Source organism: Lampris incognitus, chromosome 11 (genome assembly GCF_029633865.1).
Source record: "Lampris incognitus isolate fLamInc1 chromosome 11, fLamInc1.hap2, whole genome shotgun sequence".
NCBI classification, from domain to species: domain Eukaryota; kingdom Metazoa; phylum Chordata; class Actinopteri; order Lampriformes; family Lampridae; genus Lampris; species Lampris incognitus.
In genome coordinates this window covers 2,022,584-2,046,546 of record NC_079221.1, presented here as the reverse complement: position 1 = coordinate 2,046,546, position 23,963 = coordinate 2,022,584, and the positions used below count along the sequence as shown (strand labels likewise).

General features: G+C 48.3%; 1 protein-coding gene and 1 non-coding gene across 4 annotated transcripts; one reads left to right on the top strand and one right to left on the bottom strand.

Moving 5' to 3' along the window:
- Positions 1-2: 2 nt before the first annotated feature.
- On the bottom strand, positions 3-14,284 carry ankzf1 (ankyrin repeat and zinc finger peptidyl tRNA hydrolase 1). Of its 3 annotated transcripts, none has more exons than XM_056288989.1 (16): positions 14,227-14,284; positions 7,872-8,028; positions 7,649-7,770; positions 3,489-3,591; positions 3,168-3,379; positions 2,939-3,048; positions 2,663-2,816; positions 2,354-2,573; positions 2,154-2,252; positions 1,748-1,942; positions 1,479-1,616; positions 1,039-1,348; positions 698-809; positions 439-606; positions 281-351; positions 3-142 (listed from the first exon to the last, which is right to left on the bottom strand). In XM_056288989.1, exons 2-16 carry the CDS (start codon positions 7,996-7,998, stop codon positions 16-18), a joined length of 2,268 nt encoding a protein of 755 aa, XP_056144964.1. In that variant the 5' UTR covers positions 7,999-8,028; positions 14,227-14,284; the 3' UTR covers positions 3-15. The 3 variants fall into 3 exon arrangements, with proteins under 3 accessions (XP_056144964.1, XP_056144965.1, XP_056144966.1); XM_056288990.1 differs by having other exon boundaries at positions 1,748-1,918; XM_056288991.1 differs by having other exon boundaries at positions 1,748-1,915.
- Positions 14,285-19,602: 5,318 nt separating this feature from the next.
- On the top strand, positions 19,603-19,675 carry trnak-uuu (transfer RNA lysine (anticodon UUU)). Its single transcript has one exon. It is a non-coding gene; the product is annotated as a tRNA-Lys (tRNA).
- Positions 19,676-23,963: the final 4,288 nt, after the last annotated feature.

Sequence of the window (23,963 nt, the reverse complement as noted above, 5' to 3'; positions counted from 1 at the left end):
AGACTGTTGTGGTTGTCAGGTCCTGGCAGTGGGAGCACTGGCCTTACGATGTGCCTGCACACAGCGAGGGGAGCAGAATGAATAATCCAGGTAGTGAAATGGGATCTTCCCAAGCAGAGAATCCCCACAAAGCCAGCACCTCCTGGTAAAGATAGGAGAACACAAACAGAATTCAGAGGAAACGCAGCTAAAAATTTGATTAGCCAACAATTTCAGGTGAGGCTTAATGCCAACTCTGCAAACCCACTGCCACAAGGCTCAAGGAGAGGGTGGTTCTTACTGGATGTTGGAGAGGCTGATGTCTGTCATAGCCACTTTCTCTGCCAACCTTCTCTCTGCTGCCAAGGCTCTCTGTAGTCAACAGGAAATACAATTAAGATTTTAACCCTAACAGGAAAAACAACCCATGAAATGTCTAAAATAGAAACATCACCACACCTTTTCACGATCAGTGAGAGACGCAAACCGCTTCCTTTCCTCCGCTTCCAGCTCTTGCTTCCGCTTCTCCTCCTTCTGCTCCTTCTCTCGCTGTCTCTTTGCAGCCTTTTGGGCCCTCTTCTTCTCCATCTTTCTGGATTCAGTCTCTGCCGTGAGTGGCCCAGGGACCTCAAAAGGCAGCAATTAAATGAGCATACTATTTGACTAATATGTTTTGCATTAAAGACGTGTCACAGAGGGTTCATACTGAGAAGTTTACCTGTGCTTTGCTGTAGTCGTATTTGTCAGGATTTTCACCCATGTATTTACGGAAAACGTTTCTTGTGTCCTTCTCAGGGGCAACAATATATGGAGTCTGACCTTTGTTGTCTCTGAAGGGGAAATATTGCACAGATGAGCACATTTAGTCTTTCAAAATCAATCAGATTCGTAAGTTTTACAACCTTCATTGATGAATGCTTTTAGCCAAAGTGCCTTACATACTAGCATGGGATTACCCATTTTCATCTAAGGAATCAGACCTTTAACTCTGACAGTGTTAGTGGTATGCTTTATGGCGCCAATACTCTAATTTGTATCAACCTCATCATTTCATTGTACCGGTAACTTGGGTCAGCTCCTGCATCCATCAGCAACTTGACCACAGCACCCTGTCCTGCGGCAGAGGCAACATGCAGAAGAGTGAAGCCTGAGGAATCTATGGGCTTATTGAGGTGCGTCAGCGGACTGATGCCGTCAGGGGAAGGCTGCTGCTTAAGGGACGTGTTGCTCCCCTGCTCTTCTGGACCCTCCCTTAGGTCGGCTTCCTGAGGTAGCTGTAGGAGTCTGCATAGGGAGGCCACATCCCCGATTTTACAGGCTGTATAGAGTGCATCCCTAAGACCATACTCCCACGACTCATCAACCTCTTCTGCAGATTTTATAGAGAGCAAAGTTGATTAATTGTTTACACATTAAATGTCATGATTAAAATGTTGGCATGTCATGTGATGCAGTTACAGCAAAAGAAACACTGTAAGCCACAGAGAAAACAGTCTTACCTTCCAGGTGCTTCATCTTCTTGCTTAGTGCCATCCTCGTTGGCTTAGTCTTGGTTGGTTTGTCTGCGAGGGAGTCCTCTGTTGGTGTAGCTTCCAGTACTGCCTCATCAGGCTTATTTCTCTCCATTGTATTCACCTCTGGCAGAGAGGGACACAACATTTTGTAGACATCGGCACACTATACTAGCATTGCCAGCAAATTAGAACAAAATCATGAGGGGCAAAGAGACAGCGGATTAAAGGGGGTAGAGATGTCTGTGTGGACCTACCCTCCCTCTCCATTTTGTTGCCATCCTTCTTTCTCCTCCTCCTCCTCTTATGTCTGGAGGGTTGGATTTCATACTCCCTCAGGTCAAGGGTTCCCAGGGTCACCTCCACTATCTCCAACAATGTCTCACCGTCCTCCTCTTTACCCGAGTCATCATGTTCATCAGCTTCTGCTGATGGCAAAGAGAGGAGACATTCTGGCCCACCAAACAAAGAACATTTATGAAATAAAAACATTTGGGTCAGTTGAAAGCAATATACAGAGAACTTTCTTTCAGTGAACTTGAACACACCTTTAGAGATCTATCAACGGCGGGCTACAATCTACAAATTCACAAATCATTTGTATCTACTCCGACACCGATAGCGTCAAGCCAATTTATTAATCCAATGGCATACAAAGCTCACCACTCTCTTGTTCAGGGCTTGGTTGTGCTGTAGGTTTGGGTGCTTTTCTCAATACTTTCTTAGAGGGACTGAGGATTGTGGCAATTGCTGTGTCTTTCTCTGTAACAAGAGAGTGACCCCAAAACATCATTTAGTATAGCTACATGACAACGAATCACAGTCACTGTGTTATTTACTGAAGTACATGTTTTGAATCTTACCATAAACATGAACTGTGGAGAGTAAACTATGTACTCTCTGTACCTCCCGGAAGGTTGCTCTGCGTGTAGCAAAAGGGAGTGTCCGGATCCTCGGGTCCTTTTTGTCCAGGGCTGCCCGCCCCCCCAAAAAAATGGTTTTATTATAGCTGGGAGCACGTAAGAATATTGCAGAGGCCATTTTCAAGTGATCAGCCCAGCTATCTAAAAGATCCTGAACCTCCTGTAAAAGAAAACAGAAATATTGTGTTGATACAAGACACTGAAGGTAAACTGAATGAAAGAGAAGCCCTGCGCAGACTTTTGGCTCACCTTCGCTAAAGCTGCCTCATTGTGTCGCCTCAGCGCAGCGCCAGCGGACTTGGGTGCGTGGCTGCGGTTCTGAGCGTCTCTGAGACCTTGAGCTGTGCCTCGCTTCGCTCGCACTGTGTACCTGTGGAAGGTCTTGTGCTGAAGAACTTCTTTCCTACAATTAAAAAAAACCAAGTTATTTCCAAGCACAGCGGGCCGCCTCCTTTTTCCACTTCCAGCCTTAACACATAATCTGAGATGCTACATTTTCACATATGAGAAGACACAGCTACTAACCCTTGATACACAGCACCAGCAAAGTGCCCTCCACCAGTCATCAGAATCACCCACACGGTCTTGTTACTTATGGTCTTGAGGGACGCCACTAGATCGTCCTCACCATCTGACTTAAAATATCAGAACAACACCATTTTCTTTGAGACTGAAAGATGTTAATGTGAAGGTCACGGTTTTTCCATGGTACATTTGGTCATTTGGGTTAACACATTCCCCTGTTAAGGCTCACCTTGCCCTGAAGGACACATCGATAGACTGCCAGATATTGTCCTTCTGAGTTCTTGAAAACAACTTTACTGGAGCGGCGGCTAGGGATCAGACCACCTTCAACAGAACCCCCATTATCTGTGTGGGTAAGACCCCTTCTTTTTCCGTCCCAATCACCATCAGAGTCACTTCCGCCCGAGTCAGACTCGGAGCCCGATAAACTTGACACATCTCCTGTGAGGGGACAAATGATTCAGTTATTACAGTCATTGTAAGTCTGGCTCTCCTACCTGTGCCCCCTCATCGACTCAACGTTAAGTGCAAGGGACTACAGTTTGCTCACCGGTTCCCGTCTTCCTCTCAAACTCCTCCACGGTGACTGGCTGACGTCCTCCAAGCTTCTGCTTCAAATTAAACCGATGCCAGTCAAGTTTATAGTGCTCCATCTGAAAGATGATGACATCCACTTCAGTCACTCCATGCAAGTCATAAGACAAATTGCTTAAAGACGTGTCTTGAGTTTTTTTTACCAGTATAGTCACTCAGAACTTCAGAAAGAACTTTCCAAGTTGTTATACATATCTGGCATTGCTCTGCTTTAACACACAATCACTGATGATCACAAACTCTCTCTTGCTGATCCTTTCTGCTGATCCTTTTTGATAAGCACATATTTGCTGTGACTTGTGTTATAGCCAAGTGTGTTGTTGAGTGGTTATTGTAAGACTGTTACTGCTTATCAACTCTGCCTACCTAACACCTACTGCATCCTCACTATACTGGAAGAGGGCTGCAGGATTAAAGCAAGAAAAAAAAATGACTGAAATTTTTTTTCAGGCCAAGTCACATCGTACTCACTGCATATGTCTCTCATTTATCTTATAACACCAAACAAAACAATGTTTTTTTTAAGTGAGCCTCTGGACAAAGACCAAAACCCCCACCCCTAACAGCACCAGCTTCTGGAGACGCTACGCTGTGCTGGCTTGGGGGGTGGGGTGGGAGGGGGGTTGTCAGGGCATTTGGGCATTGTGAAAATATGCATCCCCCCCCCTTTTCTACCCAATTATATCTGGCCAATTACCCCACTCTTCCCGGTCTCTGCTCCACCCCCTCTGCTGACACGGGGAGGGCTGCAGACTACCACATGCCCCCTCCCATACATGTCGCCAGCCGCTTCTTTTCACCTGACAGTGAGGAGTTTCACCAGGGGGACATAGCGCGTGGGAGGATCACGCTATCCCCCCCAGTTCCCCCTCCCCCCTGAACAGGTGCCCGACCGACCAGAGGAGGCGCTAGTGCAGCGACCAGGACACATACCCACATCAGGCCTCCCACCCGCAGACACGGCCAATTGTGTCTGTAGGGACGCCCGACCAAGCCGGAGGTAACACGGGGATTTGAACCAGCGATCCCTGTGTTGGTAGGCAACCGCTACGCCACCCGGACACCCGAAAATATGCATTTTGGACCAGTATCATTATAATATTTACAGAAGGACAACACAGGTTGTTGTTGTCCACAGCTCACTGAGACATTTGCAAGAAGGAAAGGGAAACAAATATGCTACTGCTGAAGGAGGCGCTACGTCCTGAAGTAATCCTTCATTGCTGTGAGTGATGGCACTGTGCACCACACAAGACAACACTGGTAAACCAAGGCTTGTGATGAATGGATCTGAACTGCAACGTTCTCATCCTCCCACAGCCATGTGACTGTACCAGCGTTTGGCTGCTTCCCAAAGTTTGTGTTGGGTTGGACGTCAGCAGACGTCTCACTTTCCCAGCAGCCCCGAGTCAGCTGACAGTTACTGTAGAGTCCATCCCTCTCTCACATTGTTATTTTCTCTGACAGTTAACATTTTTCAGTCTGTCATTTTGAGCTCATCATCGCTGACAGATGTTCTCACTGGTTGGTTTCTGCAGTACAGACGTCGGGACATGGTAAGGACTTGCTCTCACTCATGACTTCATTTCTTCTCTGGCAGCAAAACACGTTACAGCAGCCTCCAGAAGCTGCTGCAGGTTAAACTGGACTACAAGGGTGGGTCAATTCAATGAGCAACGATCCAGAACATCTGTTGTAATGAATGAACACATCTAGTCATGAAATGTAAGACAACCCCCATTTTCTTAGCCTAAGTTTCAGAAAAAAACGGTCTTATGTTAGGGCCAATACGGTATCCTGTCTGCAGAGAGGTAGAGATCGCCCCGCATAGGTTTTTTACATTCATCCGGTTTAGGCGCTGCACACAGATGTTTAGGCCCTGGGCCCTCGTTCTCAGGAAAACCCTGCATCAGCTCATGCACGGCCTCTCTGGAATCCAACTGATGGACATCCGTTGTAGCGACGGAGAACTTTAATCCCTGGCTCACCTCTGGTGCTCATCTTGAGGTCTGCCTCTTTTTTTTTTCCTGAGGAGCTTTGCGTTAGTGCTGCATGATTAATCTGACCGCAATCGTGCTGCCAGCCTGCACAATTATATATAAATATATCAATTATATAACCGCAGAAGGCTGTGACTCAGCACAATGAGCAGGTTAATGCTGGGGAAAAGTGGGGAAAAAAAACAACAAAACACGCGACCTCTGTTACGTGGCGATACTTCGGATTCTAGCTCAGCGACACTGAGCAGGAAGAGGTGTTGTGTAAAACATGCAAAATGAAAGTTGCAACACGACGAATTTGTATTATTTGTATATGTATAAATTTGTTTATTATATCTACTACTACTCCAGTCCAGTCCATTTTATTTGTACAGCCCAATATCACAAATTTGCCTCAAGGGGCTTTAAAACAAATAAATTGAGTTCTATTATTCTATCTTTGCACATCTTAATAGCTCCTAAATTGAAAAACAAAAAATCCTAAATTGCACAATTATTCAAAGATATTTTTATTGGATTTTAAACAACAAGCAATACTTACAAAGACTTTAAAACAAGCGCATGATATATGTCAGAGTTACACGATATAAAAATGACATAGGAACATGACATAATCTTATCACCCCACCCCAGTAGCCCCATCTACAAGCCGGGATGTGCTATGTAAGAGGGTATACTTGGTCCCTGGAGGGAAACAGGAAAGCGCTGGAAGTCGGGTTTAGGATTGAGAAAAGAGAGAAAACTAGGCAAATCAGTAAATAGAAGACGGGGGTTAGAAACTGGTAGACCTTCACAGGTTGTATTACTGACATAAACCAACAAAAACAAAAAGCAAAAGAGAATAGGGCAACAACTCTTTGGCTGGAGATTCTTCAAGTATTCCAGCAACGGTCCCCACACCTTTTGAAACTTGGCCTTGGAGTTACAGACTGAGTAGCGGATCTTTTCGAGGTTTAGACAGGACATAATATCGTTTCAGCTGCTCCCGTTAGGGGGCGCCACAGAGGATCACCCGTTTCCATCTCTTCCTGTCTTCTGCATCTTCCTCTGTCACACCAGCCACCTGCATGTCCTCCCTCACCACATCCATAAACCTCCTCTTTGGCCTTCCTCTTCTCCTCTTCCCTGGCAGCTCCATATTCAGCATTGTAAACTTACCAGCATGGTACATTTGTTTATTATATCGCAATCGCAATGTTGTCCACAACAATTGCAATATGACTTTTTCACCAAATCGTGCAGCAATACTTTGCGTTTTCCCCTCATCCAAGTTGCGGGTGTGAGGCAGTGCTACTCAGCTACGTGCCATGGAGGGCCATACACGATGGCGGACTGGCCATCTGGGCATCGGGAGTTTTCCCAGTGGTTTGTGTGGATGGTGGTGTATCGCTGGGGGGGGGCCGGTCTGAGTCAAAAAGTCCAGGGCCATTTTTCATTCTTTTTCATCCCCAGTCCGCATATGCAGATTCTCTTTCCAACCCGGTAAACACCTGCTGATTTCACAGATTAACACATCTGCAGCCATACAGAGGACTAGCAAGAGAAACCAGCTGGTTGGGTTGAATAAAATCCTGGACACTCATGTCCCTCCATGTACATATAGTTGAACCTTGGCATCGTCTGAGATCGTCGGGCAGAGGTCTTCTGTCTCTTCCTGAGTTCAGGCGGAAAACTAAAGGGGACGGAGCCTTTGCCATCAGGGCCTCAAGGCTCTGCAGCGACCTGCCTGAGCAATAAAGGCTGTCCGAGTCAGTGTCTTCCTTCAAGTCTCGTCTTAAAACATACTTTTATCGGGAAGCATATCCTGATTTTACCTGAGCTGTCAGCTTATTTTACCTGATTTTATTTGTTTTAAATTTCATGTTTATTATTTTATTTGCATTTTACTCCCTTTGTGTTTTATAATGTTTTTTAGGTCATTTTAATCTCATGTTTTAAATGTGTTCTGTCTTTACTGTAAAGCACTTTATAACTGTGCTTGGTAGATAAAGTTTATTGATTATAGTTACCAGTTTCACCGCTGTAGGTGTGTTGTACATAATGTGATGTGACTACAGACTTCTTGGACTAAACTAATTTAGGGCTATGTGAATTGTATTATATCGACTTCAATGACCTGTTCCTCACGACTGTTGAAACAGCATCGGCAGGCCGAGCAGACCATCCTGTCAGGCACATCCCGAACCAGACTGCCGTTTCTCTGCCCATCATCATCCTCTGCACCCGACTCTAATCCTCCTGTTGGGATGGTGTATTGGGCAAGGATAAAAATCATAACCAGGAATCACAAAAACAACTCACAACAGTAAGGGGTGTAGACATTACGCTGCAGTACGTACCATCTGAGGCCGGCTCATTGTTAACGGACTGCTCCCGGTCAGCAGTTACTTCTCTCAGTCCGCATACCGTCTCGCCTTGGAGACAGCAATCGAATACAGAACAGTACTCTGTACAAGTTGAGACCATTGCAGGGATGTGGGTTCGCTTACGTGCGACCTAAAAACCAAAATAAGCAGAGAAACATACTATAATCTTGTTTGGTTGTGATGAATTTCACTTATCAAATCAATAATACACTAGCTGGTAGTGTCAATCAGCCAACACGTACCATCGATGACAAACCGCGTTGAAATTAGTGTCATATTCCATGGTAGTTTCCCCTTCTACCCTCAATAGCTTAGTGTAGATGGAAACGATTTTCAGGTTACTTTTACACTGTAGAGGAAAATGCAGCCTATGTTTCACAGACCTGTTTACTTTGACTTTTACTTTGGAATCGCAAATGAACTACGTTGAGTATCAGTCTATGTAGCGCTTCTCTACAGGGGGTGTAGGGACCGTCATACGTGCTATTAACTTATATTCAACTTGGAATAGCTTTTTATTTTATCAAAACAACCCAGACCAATTCTGTGATTAATGATTGTCCTTCTATGTCTGTGAATGTTCTCCTTCATCCAGGTCATGGTTCTCCAAAGGAGTTGAATCAAGTGCAACTGGACTTGGTATATATCCGTGAAGACGTTTCACCTCTCATCCAAGAGGCTTCCTCAGTTCTGCCTTTCTGACTAGACCAAGCTAGTCTGACTGGCTTTGGATTGTCCCTCTACCTTTCACAGCCATTGGATTGCAACTAGCCTATGTTTTATATATTATATAATGGCCATTATATATATACACTACCGTTCAAAAGTTTGGGATCACCCAAACAATTTTGTGTTTTCCATGAAAAGTCACACTTATTCACCACCATATGTTGTGAAATGAATAGAAAATAGAGTCAAGACATTGACAAGGTTAGAAATAATGATTTGTATTTGAAATAAGATTTTTTTTACATCAAACTTTGCTTTCGTCAAAGAATCCTCCATTTGCAGCAATTACAGCATTGCAGACCTTTGGCATTCTAGCTGTTAATTTGTTGAGGTAATCTGGAGAAATTGCACCCCACGCTTCCAGAAGCAGCTCCCACAAGTTGGATTGGTTGGATGGGCACTTCTTTGAGCAGATTGAGTTTCTGGAGCATCACATTTGTGGGGTCAATTAAACGCTCAAAATGGCCAGAAAAAGAGAACTTTCATCTGAAACTCGACAGTCTATTCTTGTTCTTAGAAATGAAGGCTATTCCATGCGAGAAATTGCTAAGAAATTGAAGATTTCCTACACCGGTGTGTACTACTCCCTTCAGAGGACAGCACAAACAGGCTCTAACCAGAGTAGAAAAAGAAGTGGGAGGCCGCGTTGCACAACTGAGCAAGAAGATAAGTACATTAGAGTCTCTAGTTTGAGAAACAGACGCCTCACAGGTCCCCAACTGGCATCTTCATTAAATAGTACCTGTTAGAGCCTGTTTGTGCTGTCCTCTGAAGGGAGTAGTACACACCGGTGTAGGAAATCTTCAATTTCTTAGCAATTTCTCGCATGGAATAGCCTTCATTTCTAAGAACAAGAATAGACTGTCGAGTTTCAGATGAAAGTTCTCTTTTTCTGGCCATTTTGAGCGTTTAATTGACCCCACAAATGTGATGCTCCAGAAACTCAATCTGCTCAAAGAAGTGCCCATCCAACCAATCCAACTTGTGGGAGCTGCTTCTGGAAGCGTGGGGTGCAATTTCTCCAGATTACCTCAACAAATTAACAGCTAGAATGCCAAAGGTCTGCAATGCTGTAATTGCTGCAAATGGAGGATTCTTTGACGAAAGCAAAGTTTGATGTAAAAAAAATCTTATTTCAAATACAAATCATTATTTCTAACCTTGTCAATGTCTTGACTCTATTTTCTATTCATTTCACAACATATGGTGGTGAATAAGTGTGACTTTTCATGGAAAACACAAAATTGTTTGGGTGATCCCAAACTTTTGAACGGTAGTATATATATATATATATATATATATATATATATATATATATATATATATATATACACACACATACATATATACATACACATATACATACATATATATATACATATAAAAATATCCCAGTGAGCATAAATAAGAGACTCCCATGTTTATCATCCAGTGAAGCCATCTTCAATGAAGCAGCCCCCCCGTACCAGGAAGCTTTACAAACATGTGGATATGATTTCAGACTTAAGTACAATCCACCACCAGTTAGCGACAGCCAGCAACAACAACAAAAAAAGCGCAGCAGAAGGCGGAGCATCACCTGGTATAATCCTCCCTACAGTGACACCGTGTGGCCTCTAATATTGGAAAACTATTTTTCAAGCTTTTGGATGAGTGCTTTACCCCAGACCACCAATTGAGGAAAATATTCAACAGGAACACAGTCAAACTGAGCTACAGCTGCAGGCCAGATGATCAGCTGGTTATTTCATCCCACAACACAAGCACCATGGCCAAGACACACACCCCCTCACCACAACCAAGCACCTCCAACTGCAACTGCCGTGTTAAGGCATCGTGTCCCCTTCAAAGGAAAATGCCAGACAGAGGGAGTCATCTACCAGGCATCGGTGACAAGAGAAGACAACTGCAATATGGACGCTTACGTGGGACTAACAGAGGGCCCTTTTAAAATGAGGTTTAACGCCCATATGAGTAGCTTCAGACATGAACATGCAAGACATGCAGCGGCCTTAAGCCGCCATATTTGGTCATTGGTAGACAAGAACATCAGTTATTCTGTCTCATGGAAAATCCTTACAAAGACCAATGCATATTCAGTTAGGGGTAAAAGATGTGACCTGTGATGGCAGAAAAGCACAGGTTACAAGCCCCAGCCCCAGCCCCTTACCCCATTGGTTGTAATGTTTTCTATCCCACCATTGGTTGCTGTGCATCATAACTACCTACCCCATTGGTTGTAATAGTTCAAATGTCTTCTCCTCTGATTGGCTGCTGTCCACCGAAATTAGGGGCGTGATGCGGGGCAACATAAACTGTGTGTCTTCTTTGTTGAACCACATTAGCAGCTGATGTGTGTGCGACGCACAAAACAAGCTTGTACTGCAATGTATTAAAAAAAATGTCCTACATCTATATATTACAATTGGCCTTTGTAACAGCTGTGACTTTTCAACATAAACTTCACCACCTCTTAACCACTTCACATTTACTTTATGAGTTTCCAGAAATCAGTTCAATAATCCCTAATTATGACTATTCCTTGCATTTTTTTTCAATGGCCTTATCAAGTCAAAAGATATCAAATTGCCTCTCATGTTTTTCAGGTCCTCTCACAACTTTCACAGCTGTTAGTTTGCCAAAAAAGTCCTTATTAGGTGTCCTTTGATTCCTCAGGACAGACAGTCTTATTGCCTTAATTGTGATTTCCTGTTTGTATTTTCAATAGCTTTTTCAATCCAAAAAGTATTCATATCAAATCACCTCTTATGTATGTTACTCAGGTCCTGTTACAACTTTCCCAGCTTTTACTTTGTCCAAAAAAAAAAGCCCTTAAGTGGCATCAGAGCCCTCAGGACAGAGGTAAGTCTTATGCCTTAATTGAGGGAAATTCCAATTTATATTGTCAGTAGCTTTTTCATTGCACAAACATAGACTTAAAATCGCCTCTCATATGTTATTCAGGTCCTCTCACACCTTTTAGTTTGTTAAAAAAAAACCTTATTAAGTGTCATATGATCCCTCCAGACAGAGGTCAGTCTTATTGCGTTAATTATGATTTCCTGTTTATATTTTCAATGCATTTTCCACTTCAATAGATGGTGTCCAATCCCCTCATAGCTGTTAGTTTGTGAAAAAGCCCTTAACAAGTGTCATAGGATCCCCTCAGGACAGAGGTCAGTCTTATAAGAACTTCCAGTTTTATTGTCGTTAGCCTTCGCGACTCAAAAGATAATCAAATCACCTCTCATATTGTTCATGTCTTCTTACAACTTTCACAGCTTAGTTTTTCAAAAAGGGCTTGACCCAGACCTCAGGGTAATAATTCCTTAATTATGACAACTCTATGCATCTAATTTCAGCTTACCTTTCTCATTTCTAAAGAGGCCCTTCAGACCACTCGGAATCTGAATAATGATGAATATCATCAAAGCTGTAAAATAACTCGTTTCTTTAACATAATAAGGAAGCACTCGAGGGCATTTTGGTTTTTTATACAAACTAATAAAAGTCTTCAGAGGACCTGAATAACACAAGGTGACTTGATATATTTTGAATTGAAAATCATAATTAAGGCAGTAAGACTCACCACTGTCCTGAGGGATCTTATGACCCCTTTTGACAAAGCTGGGAAAGTTGAGGCCCTGAGTAACACGAGGTGATGTCATATTCTTCTGAACTGAAAGCCATCCCATTGAAAAATAAAATGTAAGGAACAGTCAAAAGTTGGGGTTATTGAATTGATGTCTGGCTTTGGGCTTTTTAAACAGCCAGTAAAACTCATAGATGTTAAAGTTAATAGGTGGTTTGACGTTGATGTTGAAAGTGACCACTGTTACAAAAGCCCATTGGAATATATATAATGAGCATTATACAATATGCAAAACATAAGCTGGCTGCAGTCCAATGGCTGGGATGGGCAGAGGGAGAAACAGTCATAGCACAACTGGTCGGAGTTGTTTAATTAGTTATTCCAAGTTGAGGTTAGGTGAACAGCACTTGTGGCGGTCCCCATTACCACACTCCCGTACATAGACCGACTACAGACTGACATCCAACAAAGCCGTGATTCCTTCACAACCACTGACAAGGCTGAACGGAACAAGGCTGAAACATCGGCTGCGTTTCTCTCGACGTATGAGACGAACCTGAGAGCAAGCTGTCAGTCTACATGAAGCTCCTGAGGTGAGAGAGCACCACTGACGATATGAGATGAAGCTGAGAGCAAGCCGTCGGTCTACATGAAGCTCCTGAGGTGAGAGAGCACCACTGACGATATGAGATGAAGCTGAGAGCAAGCTGTCAGTCTACATGAAGCTCCTGAGGTGAGAGAGCACCACTGATGATATGAGATGAAGCTGAGAGCAAGCTGTCAGTCTACATGAAGCTCCTGAGGTGAGAGAGCACCACTGACGATATGAGATGAAGCTGAGAGCAAGCCGGCAGTCTACATGAAGCTCCTGAGGTGAGAGAGCACCACTGACGATATGAGATGAAGCTGAGAGCAAGCCGTCGGTCTACATGAAGCTCCTGAGGTGAGAGAGCACCACTGACGATATGAGATGAAGCTGAGAGCAAGCTGTCAGTCTACATGAAGCTCCTGAGGTGAGAGAGCACCACTGATGATATGAGATGAAGCTGAGAGCAAGCTGTCAGTCTACATGAAGCTCCTGAGGTGAGAGAGCACCACTGACGATATGAGATGAAGCTGAGAGCAAGCCGGCAGTCTACATGAAGCTCCTGAGGTGAGAGAGCACCACTGACGATATGAGATGAAGCTGAGAGCAAGCCGTCAGTCTACATGAAGCTCCTGAGGTGAGAGAGCACCACTGACGATATGAGATGAAGCTGAGAGCAAGCCGTCAGTCTACATGAAGCTCCTGAGGTGAGAGAGCACCACTGACGATATGAGATGAAGCTGAGAGCAAGCTGTCAGTCTACATGAAGCTCCTGAGGTGAGAGAGCACCACTGACGATATGAGATGAAGCTGAGAGCAAGCCGGCAGTCTACATGAAGCTCCTGAGGTGAGAGAGCACCACTGACGATATGAGATGAAGCTGAGAGCAAGCTGTCAGTCTACATGAAGCTCCTGAGGTGAGAGAGCACCACTGACGATATGAGATGAAGCTGAGAGCAAGCCGTCAGTCTACATGAAGCTCCTGAGGTGAGAGAGCACCACTGACGATATGAGATGAAGCTGAGAGCAAGCTGTCAGTCTACATGAAGCTCCTGAGGTGAGAGAGCACCACTGACGATATGAGATGAAGCTGAGAGCAAGCCGTCAGTCTACATGAAGCTCCTGAGGTGAGAGAGCACCACTGACGATATGAGATGAAGCTGAGAGCAAGCCGTCAGTCTACATGAAGCTCCTGAGGTGAGAGAGCACCACTGACGATATGAGATGAAGCTGAGAGCAAGCCGTCGGTCTACATGAAGCTCCTGAGGTGAGAGAGCACCGCTACCGGAGCTTTAGCCAAAACCCTGACGGGAATCAGCGCAGCGATTACGCTTCATTTGATTTGGCAGCCCTTTTAGTTCATTACTTCAACGTGTCAGATCGTAATTAAGGTGGGCGTTCTTAAAAAGGAAGCTACTTACCACAAATGTAGCACTACACGCACCTGACGAAACTAGCCACGATCCCTGGAAACCTCTACGGAAGCCTAAAGGCTCAGCTTTCCACAACGCGTTTCCGTGCACGTCACTGACTGGCGGTTCTTTGTCTTCTTCTTGGTGTTTTTTGGCGGTTGACAAACAACAAATTGGCGCATTACCGCCACCAGCTGGTATGGAGTGTGGATCAGAACGTTTATTTACGCTACCCCCCCCCCCAAATCCCCTCAAATCTTCTTAATTAAATGAGTTACTCTAAGAAACTGAAACAAGCTTTACAACACTCAGCTGAATTCTTCTGTAGAATATCTACTAAATCAAACTGTACTTTTATTTTCCTGAGATTTTGAGTCGACGCCTTCTTTCTGCATCATATTTCTGACAATACTATAACATGCTCTGTTGTTGCTTCTTGCCCACAGTAGTCACAACTGCCCGGGTCGTGTTTGCCTAATTTGAAAAGTGAGCTGTTTAGTCCAGTGTGTCCGAATCGGAGCCTTGGAATTGTCTCATTACATGACGTCACAGTCATTTAGCCGACGCTTTTATCCAAAGCGACTTACAATAAGTGCATCATTTAACGTAGGAGGTCAGGAGAACTACTAGTCATCAGAGGTCATAAGTGCATCTAAACAAGCATCTAAGAGCAAATCCAGTGCTAAAGTAAAAGAGCAAGAAAGAGATTTTTATTTGTTTTTAAATGAGTGAATACAATAAGTGGTAAGAACAAGTAACAGGGTAGTAGTTCTTGAAGAGGTGAGTTTTCAACCTGCGCCAAAAGATGGGCAGCGACTCCGCTGTCCTGACATCAGTGGGGAGTTCATTCCACCACTGTGGGGCAGGACAGAACAGAACCAGGACCGGGTCGATCGGCAGCAGGGGCCTCTGAGCGACGGGGCAACCAGGCGTCCCGAGGCAGCAGAGCGAAGTGGTGGGGCGGGGGTGTAGGGCTTGACCATGGCCTGGAGATAGGAAGGAGCTGTTCCTTTCCCTGCCCTGTAGGCCAGCACCAGAGTCTTAAACTGGATGTGAGCAGCTACTGGGAGCCAGTGTAGGGACATGACAAGGGGAGCTGTGTGGGAGAACTTAGGGCGGTTGAACACCAGACGAGCTGCAGCTTTCTGAACAAGCTCCAGAGGTCTGATGGCCGACGCCGGGGCGCCAGCAATGAGGGAGTTGCCGTAGTCCAGCCGGGAGATGACCAGAGCCTGGATGAGCACCTGTGCCGTCTTGTCGGTGAGGAATGGGTGAATCCTCCTGATGTTATAGAGGAGAAATCTGCAGGAGCGAGCAACCGATGCAACGTTTGCAGCAAACGACAGTTGGTCGCCCAGGATCACACCCAGATTCCTCACAGTCCGAGTTGGTGACACCACGGTGTTGTCATGGTGATGGCCAGGTCTCGGTGCGGGCAACCTTTCCCCGGGAGGAACATCAGCTCTGTCTTGTCCAGACTGAGCTTCAGGTGGTGTGTCGCCATCCACCCATCTGTCCTGTCCTTCCTGCACACCTCATTCCTCCCACTTTCCTTTGAACTGTGTAAACCCATCGTCCTGTCCTCCCTTCCTCCAGCTGCGTTTGCCATCTTTCCTTCAACCCTGATTGGCTCATACCACGACACCGTCATGATACCATGGGGGAAACCCTCCCAGAGTGGGTCCGGAGGAATCAGTAGCTATGTCACATCGCCACCAACTACATTTTGGGGAAAATCACTTTCAATCCAGATCAAAACATAACAGGAAACAAACTCTGAGTAAAACCATTTAGTCACAAGAAGGGCCCGGCTGACTGACGTGTCTCACGCAGCATAACAGGACCGGAACACGGCATGTCGCAGCAACGTCTCCATCCCGTCTCCATCCCGTCTGCATCCCGGCCACACCGTGTCCATCCCGTCTGCATCCCGGCTACACCGTGTCCATCCCGGCTGCATCCCGGCTACACCGTGTCCATCCCGGCTACACCGTCTCCATCCCGTCTGCATCCCGGCTACACCGTCTCCATCCCGTCTGCATCCCGGCTACACCGTGTCCATCCCGGCTACACCGTCTCCATCCCGTGTCCATCCCGGCTACACCGTCTCCATCCCGTCTGCATCCCGGCTACACCGTGTCCATCCCGGCTACACCGTCTCCATCCCGTGTCCATCCCGTCTGCATCCCGGCTACACCGTGTCCATCCCGTCTGCATCCCGTCTGCATCCCAGCTACACCGTGTCCATCCCAGCTACACCGTCTCCATCCCGTGTCCATCCCGTCTGCATCCCAGCTACACCGTCTCCATCCCGTCTGCATCCCGTCTGCATCCCGGCCACTGGCTCTTTTCAGCCTGACAGCTGCAGGGAGAAAAGACACAAGACAACAAACTAAGCCAGTTGCAGGTGAAGCATCAGCTGGTGAAGCAATGTGCCGTCTGCATCCCGGCCACACCGTGTCCATCCCGTCTGCATCCCGGCCACACCGTGTCCATCCCGGCTACATCCCGGCTACACCGTGTCCATCCCGTCTGCATCCCGGCTACACCGTGTCCATCCCGGCCACACCGTGTCCATCCCGTCTGCATCCCGGCTGCATCCCGGCCACACCATCTCCATCCCGTCTGCATCCCGGCCACACCGTGTCCATCCCGTCTGCATCCCGGCTACACCGTGTCCATCCCGGCTACATCCCGGCTACACCGTGTCCATCCCGGCCACACCGTCTCCATCCCGTCTGCATCCCGGCTACACCGTGTCCATCCCGGCTGCATCCCGGCTACACCGTGTCCATCCCGGCTACACCGTCTCCATCCCGTCTGCATCCCGGCTACACCGTGTCCATCCCGGCTGCATCCCGGCTACACCGTGTCCATCCCGGCTACACCGTCTCCATCCCGTCTGCATCCCGGCTGCATCCCGGCCACACCGTCTCCATCCCGTCTGCATCCCGGCCACACCGTGTCCATCCCGTCTGCATCCCGGCTACACCGTGTCCATCCTGGCTACATCCCGGCTACACCGTGTCCATCCCGGCCACACCGTCTCCAACCCGTCTGCATCCCGGCTACACCGTGTCCATCCCGGCTGCATCCCGGCTACACCGTGTCCATCCCGGCTACACCGTCTCCATCCCGTCTGCATCCCGGCTACACCGTGTCCATCCCGGCTACACCGTCTCCATCCCGTGTCCATCCCGGCTACACCGTCTCCATCCCGTGTCCATCCCGGCTACACCGTGTCCATCCCGGCTACACCGTCTCCATCCCGTGTCCATCCCGTCTGCATCCCGGCTACACCGTGTCCATCCCGTCTGCATCCCGTCTGCATCCCAGCTACACCGTGTCCATCCCAGCTACACCGTCTCCATCCCGTCTGCATCCCGGCTACACCGTGTCCATCCCGGCTACATCCCGGCTACACCGTGTCCATCCCGGCCACACCGTCTCCATCCCGTCTGCATCCCGGCTACACCGTGTCCATCCCGGCTGCATCCCGGCTACACCGTGTCCATCCCGGCTACACCGTCTCCATCCCGTCTGCATCCCGGCTACACCGTCTCCATCCCGTCTGCATCCCGGCTACACCGTGTCCATCCCGGCTACACCGTCTCCATCCCGTGTCCATCCCGGCTACACCGTCTCCATCCCGTCTGCATCCCGGCTACACCGTGTCCATCCCGGCTACACCGTCTCCATCCCGTGTCCATCCCGTCTGCATCCCGGCTACACCGTGTCCATCCCGTCTGCATCCCGTCTGCATCCCAGCTACACCGTGTCCATCCCAGCTACACCGTCTCCATCCCGTGTCCATCCCGTCTGCATCCCAGCTACACCGTCTCCATCCCGTCTGCATCCCGTCTGCATCCCGGCCACTGGCTCTTTTCAGCCTGACAGCTGCAGGGAGAAAAGACACAAGACAACAAACTAAGCCAGTTGCAGGTGAAGCATCAGCTGGTGAAGCAATGTGCCGTCTGCATCCCGGCCACACCGTGTCCATCCCGTCTGCATCCCGGCCACACCGTGTCCATCCCGGCTACATCCCGGCTACACCGTGTCCATCCCGTCTGCATCCCGGCTACACCGTGTCCATCCCGGCCACACCGTGTCCATCCCGTCTGCATCCCGGCTGCATCCCGGCCACACCGTCTCCATCCCGTCTGCATCCCGGCCACACCGTGTCCATCCCGTCTGCATCCCGGCTACACCGTGTCCATCCCGGCTACATCCCGGCTACACCGTGTCCATCCCGGCCACACCGTTTCCATCCCGTCTGCATCCCGGCTACACCGTGTCCATCCCGGCTGCATCCCGGCTACACCGTGTCCATCCCGGCTACACCGTCTCCATCCCGTCTGCATCCCGGCTACACCGTCTCCATCCCGTCTGCATCCCGGCTACACCGTGTCCATCCCGGCTACACCGTCTCCATCCCGTGTCCATCCCGGCTACACCGTCTCCATCCCGTCTGCATCCCGGCTACACCGTGTCCATCCCGGCTACACAGTCTCCATCCCGTGTCCATCCCGTCTGCATCCCGGCTACACCGTGTCCATCCTGTCTGCATCCCGTCTGCATCCCAGCTACACCGTGTCCATCCCAGCTACACCGTCTCCATCCCGTGTCCATCCCGTCTGCATCCCAGCTACACCGTCTCCATCCCGTCTGCATCCCGTCTGCATCCCGGCCACTGGCTCTTTTCAGCCTGACAGCTGCAGGGAGAAAAGACAGATCGGCTTGATTGAGGAATTAAGCTTCGGCAAGGTAACGAGCGGACACAGCCAAACAGCGCCGCCGCTTACAGCGTCAAGCTCTGGGCCCTGCGTCGGCTATGCCCGGGTTACCTCCACGTCTTCTCGTTGTGGGGTAGACACGTGTCCAGAACCCGGTGGCATGACGCCCCCTGCTGGTTCAGCAGGCTAGTGGCACTGAGCCGCCGGGCTCTCCAGGGGAAAGACGACTAGCAGATGGACGTAACCGCCTGCGTGTACCGGATGGGCGTGTCCACGCGGCACAGGAAACGGCTCTTTCGCGCCAACCAGAATCCACGGCTGGTGTGGCAAGTCACCTAATTACCAGTGTATTACCGAAAGCATGGCAAACAATGGAGACTGGTTAAAAAAATAAAACAAAATAAATGTTTTACATGGCTTGGTGTTGACTGAATCGATGCGGGAGAGTTGATGTATGGGTGGGGGGGGAGGGGGAGGGGGGGCAGCTTATTCTCGACAACCAGCGCTGCAGGTTTTACCTGCGTCCCTCACCAGCTGAACGGGTTCGTCTCAGTACTTCCGGCCCTCGGTTTAAGCGGGTCTCATCCCTCAGACCCGGGCAGCTGTGTGGAATTCATTCTATATAAGGATCCTTTCCATCGGCATGAGCAGAGCCCGGATAGCTCAGTCGGTAGAGCATCAGACTTTTAATCTGAGGGTCCAGGGTTCAAGTCCCTGTTCGGGCGGTAGTTTTTGTTACTTTCGGAAAAATATTTTTGCAACACTTCAGAAATGAGCAATATACCCCCGCGAATGCACACCTAATAAGCAATGGCTTACTGACGAGGAGACAGCGCTGTGGCAAACAGCCCGTGTCCTGTAAAGACTGAAACTGCCACCGTGCAGTTTCAAAGCTGCTCGTTGAACTGGGCTGTTAGTACGGAGTAAGACACCCCAGTATTCTGCTGTTGGGCTTGCTGTTCAGGAAGGCAGCAACCCAGTTAGGGTATTAAACTCGCCCGGTAACAAACAGCAGAAAACCTGTCATTTAGCAGATGTAATCGTGGGTATTTTCAGAGGAGTGCGGCAGGGAGCACCTATAGAGCCGAGCTATGGCACAGGTAATGAATGGCAGCACCGTGGACACGCAGCGGTGCAGCGGTGCAGCGGTGCACCCTGCTGCTGCTGCTGCTGCTGCTGCTGCTGCAACCTGCTGCTGCTGCTGCGACCTGCTGCTGCTGCTGCGACCTGCTGCTGCTGCGACCTGCTGCTGCTGCTGCTGCGACCTGCTGCTGCTGCTGCTGCGACCTGCTGCTGCTGCTGCTGCAACCTGCTGCTGCGACCTGCTGCTGCTGCTGCGACCTGCTGCTGCTGCTGCTGCGACCTGCTGCTGCGACCTGCTGCTGCTGCTGCTGCTGCGACCTGCTGCTGCTGCTGCTGCAACCTGCTGCTGCGACCTGCTGCTGCTGCTGCGACCTGCTGCTGCTGCTGCTGCGACCTGCTGCTGCTGCTGCAACCTGCTGCTGCGACCTGCTGCTGCTGCTGCTGCTGCTGCTGCGACCTGCTGCTGCTGCGACCTGCTGCTGCGACCTGCTGCTGCTGCTGCTGCTGCTGCTGCTGCGACCTGCTGCTGCTGCGACCTGCTGCTGCTGCTGCGACCTGCTGCTGCTGCTGCTGCAACCTGCTGCTGCGACCTGCTGCTGCGACCTGCTGCTGCTGCGACCTGCTGCTGCTGCGACCTGCTGCTGCGACCTGCTGCTGCGACCTGCTGCTGCTGCTGCTGCTGCTGCAACCTGCTGCTGCGACCTGCTGCTGCGACCTGCTGCTGCGACCTGCTGCTGCTGCTGCGACCTGCAGCTGCGACCTGCTGCTGCTGCTGCGACCTGCAGCTGCGACCTGCTGCTGCGACCTGCTGCTGCTGCTGCGACCTGCTGCTGCTGCTGCGACCTGCAGCTGCGACCTGCTGCTGCGACCTGCTGCTGCTGCTGCTGCAACCTGCTGCTGCGACCTGCTGCTGATGCAACCTACTGCTGCTGCTGCAACCTGATGCTGCAACCTACTGCTGCTGCTGCTGCTGCTGCTGCGACCTGCTGCTGCTGCGACCTGCAGCTGCGACCTGCTGCTGCTGCGACCTGCTGCTGCTGCTGCGACCTGCTGCTGCTGCTGCTGCTGCGACCTGCTGCTGCTGCTGCAACCTGCTGCTGCAACCTACTGCTGCTGCTGCTGCAAGTGTTTTTCCACACATGCACAGGTACATATGCATGGGCTTAGAACTGTTTTAGATAAAGCCAAAACTCTTATCTTATCACTGTCTTTTCTTTCTTTCTTTTGTGCAGAATTATGGACACAATCCAAAAAGGAGCCCCCGAGGATATCAGCCCAGGGGTTATCCAGGTAACTGCAGTTTGCAACTACATGGAATGCAAAGCATATTTTATGAATATCCAGTGCGACAAATAGTCAAATATCAAAACACAGCTCTGTAATTGTTGAAACTGAAGCCCTGAAATCAAATGGGTTTTTTTTCCCAAGCTGAGCAGGCTGAGCAGAGTTACACGACAACGATGGACGAAATCATTAAAGCCAATGAGATCCAAGGTGAGCAGCTTGCATTTAATTCCAAGTCATCTGATTCTGCAGCTCAGTTGAGAATCAAGGGTCCGCCATCCACTATGTAACTTTGCTCCCTGCCTCAGCTACCCGAATCACAGATAGCACCACCAGTCTCAGAGAGGGCGACCATAGCTGTTTCAACTGGAAGACGCACAGAAGCCTGCTTTGCAAGGAGCTGTCTGTGGTCCGAGTCGGTTGATGGACATGTCTACATTGCATATCGACTGTCCCCTGAGTACAGTAAGTCTAGTGTTTTTCCATCCTTGAGGTTCAGCTCCTTGCTTCAGTCAAAAGGATGCCTATAAAGACCATTTATCGTGTCTCCCCCTGCCCACTCTGTCTCTCCACCATTGAAAAGCTGACAAGGAGAAGAAAGTGATGAAGGAAGGGATGGAGAACATAGAAGAGGATACCTGTGTTCGTTTTGTTCAGTGGACCCATCAGAGGGACTACACTGACATCCAGCCAAAGTCCGGGTGAGAGGCCGCACTGGAAGGGTTCGGACTTATCCTTTATTCTAAAAGCATAACTTTGCTGGCATGGAGGAGCGTGGAATGTTATTTCCATGTATACTTCAGATACAGAGTAATGAATATCAGATAGCTTTTCCTCCCAACAACGCATACAACGGAATTGAAGTTTTGGGGGAAAAAAATCACCATTTACTCATAAGATATCGTTCCAGATCATTATACTAGAACATTTGTTTTGCTGCTACGGCAGTGAGGTGGCGTCACTCATGGAAACTGCTGACGTGGTACGTTCTGTGTTGATGTCTTCATTTAGGTGTTGGTCCTACCTTGGCTTGCGTGGTGGGAGACAGACCGTATCCCTTGCGTCCCCACACTGCATCTGGACGGGAGTGACTTCCCATGAGCTCATGCATGCGCTGGGCTTTGTGCACGAGCAGTCCCGGGCGGACCGGGCTAATTATGTCACCATCATGAGGCAAAACATTTGGCGGGGTAATTATCAACCGGGGTAGAAAGGGATAAACGGCCCCCACTCTCTTTGAAAGGAAATTTCTTTTCCAGATGTTGAACAATACGATAATTACTGCACTGGTCTAATTCCAACAGATCGTTTGAGGAACTTTGAAAAATTCAGGGCCGACACTCTGGATTTGCCCTACGACTACGGCTCAATCATGCACTTTGGAATGTAAGTAAGAGGAACGTTAGCTTCCCGTCACTGAATTATTATTACCTTGTAAGGTGGTAAAACCGGCCTTGTGTGGCAAGCAGAATGACGTATTGAAAACAGGTCTCGTGCTGAGTACATTTGTCTTACTGTTTCTCACAATTCCATTTGTCTGTTTGTGCATGCCGTATTTTTTTATTTTCTTTATTTGCAGTAGCACCAACGTGAAGTTCAGCTGGTTTTTTTTGCAAAATTCTTGCTTAATTTAACTCAAGCATGCTAATATTTTGACTTATATTCTTAGGTATGCCTATTCCAAGGATGGGCAGCCAACCATTGTTCCTAAGAACAGAAACATTCAGCTGGGCAAGGCATCCACTCCTAGCATTACTGACCCGCTGAAAATCAACAGACTTTACAAGTGCAGTAGGTATCCAACATCACAGATGCTCTGAGAACTGACAACATGATGATGACGACTGACATGGCGTTGCACAAAGTATCACCATAAAGAGGCTTCTCATACTAGAGATGTCAGTCTCACTCTTACCTGCTTGTTCCTGTTTGGTTTCTTTCTCTCAGGTGACTACAAGGACAACGGGACAACCTGAAACTGCTGAAAATGATAATAAACTGGTGTCAAATCATATTCACATCAAATCGTTTCAATCAAAACAATTTCAAGGTTTTTTTTGCCCGTGTTAATGCATAAACTGAATATTCAAGTGTAGCGTGGTCCTCACTTTTGAGGTGGGCTCCAAAGGCTTCGGAGTGAGGGTTAAGGGGTGTGCATTATTTAAGTTTGAGGATCCTGAGGGGGAAAACATGGAAACCACAGAAATACAAGATAGTTGGGATTTTACAGCAAAATAAGCTTTGGTTGTGCAAAAACCAAAAACAAAACAAAAACAAAACAAAACCAAAAACCAAAATGTTGGGGCTCCGGCAGCGTTTGTAAGCATGACACAAGTCAAGCCACACACAGAGCACTGACAAAAGACTTCATCCAGAGCACATCAACTGTGCTAGGCCAATTTGATTTGTTTGGAAAGACCGCTCGATAAAGTTTCATTGAGCAGATAAATCTGTGTTTCTTCTGCAGCAAACACAGAAGACGGTCGAGAGACAAAGTAGTTACTCAGATTCACCAAGATGACTTAATTAACGGGGCAACCAGTAATCGTATAATACACCATATCAGTAAACCCTCTCAACCCAGATATGTAATAGCTTTCATTATGCCAGTATTTCTCAGTCCTTTACATATCTAGGAGACGACAT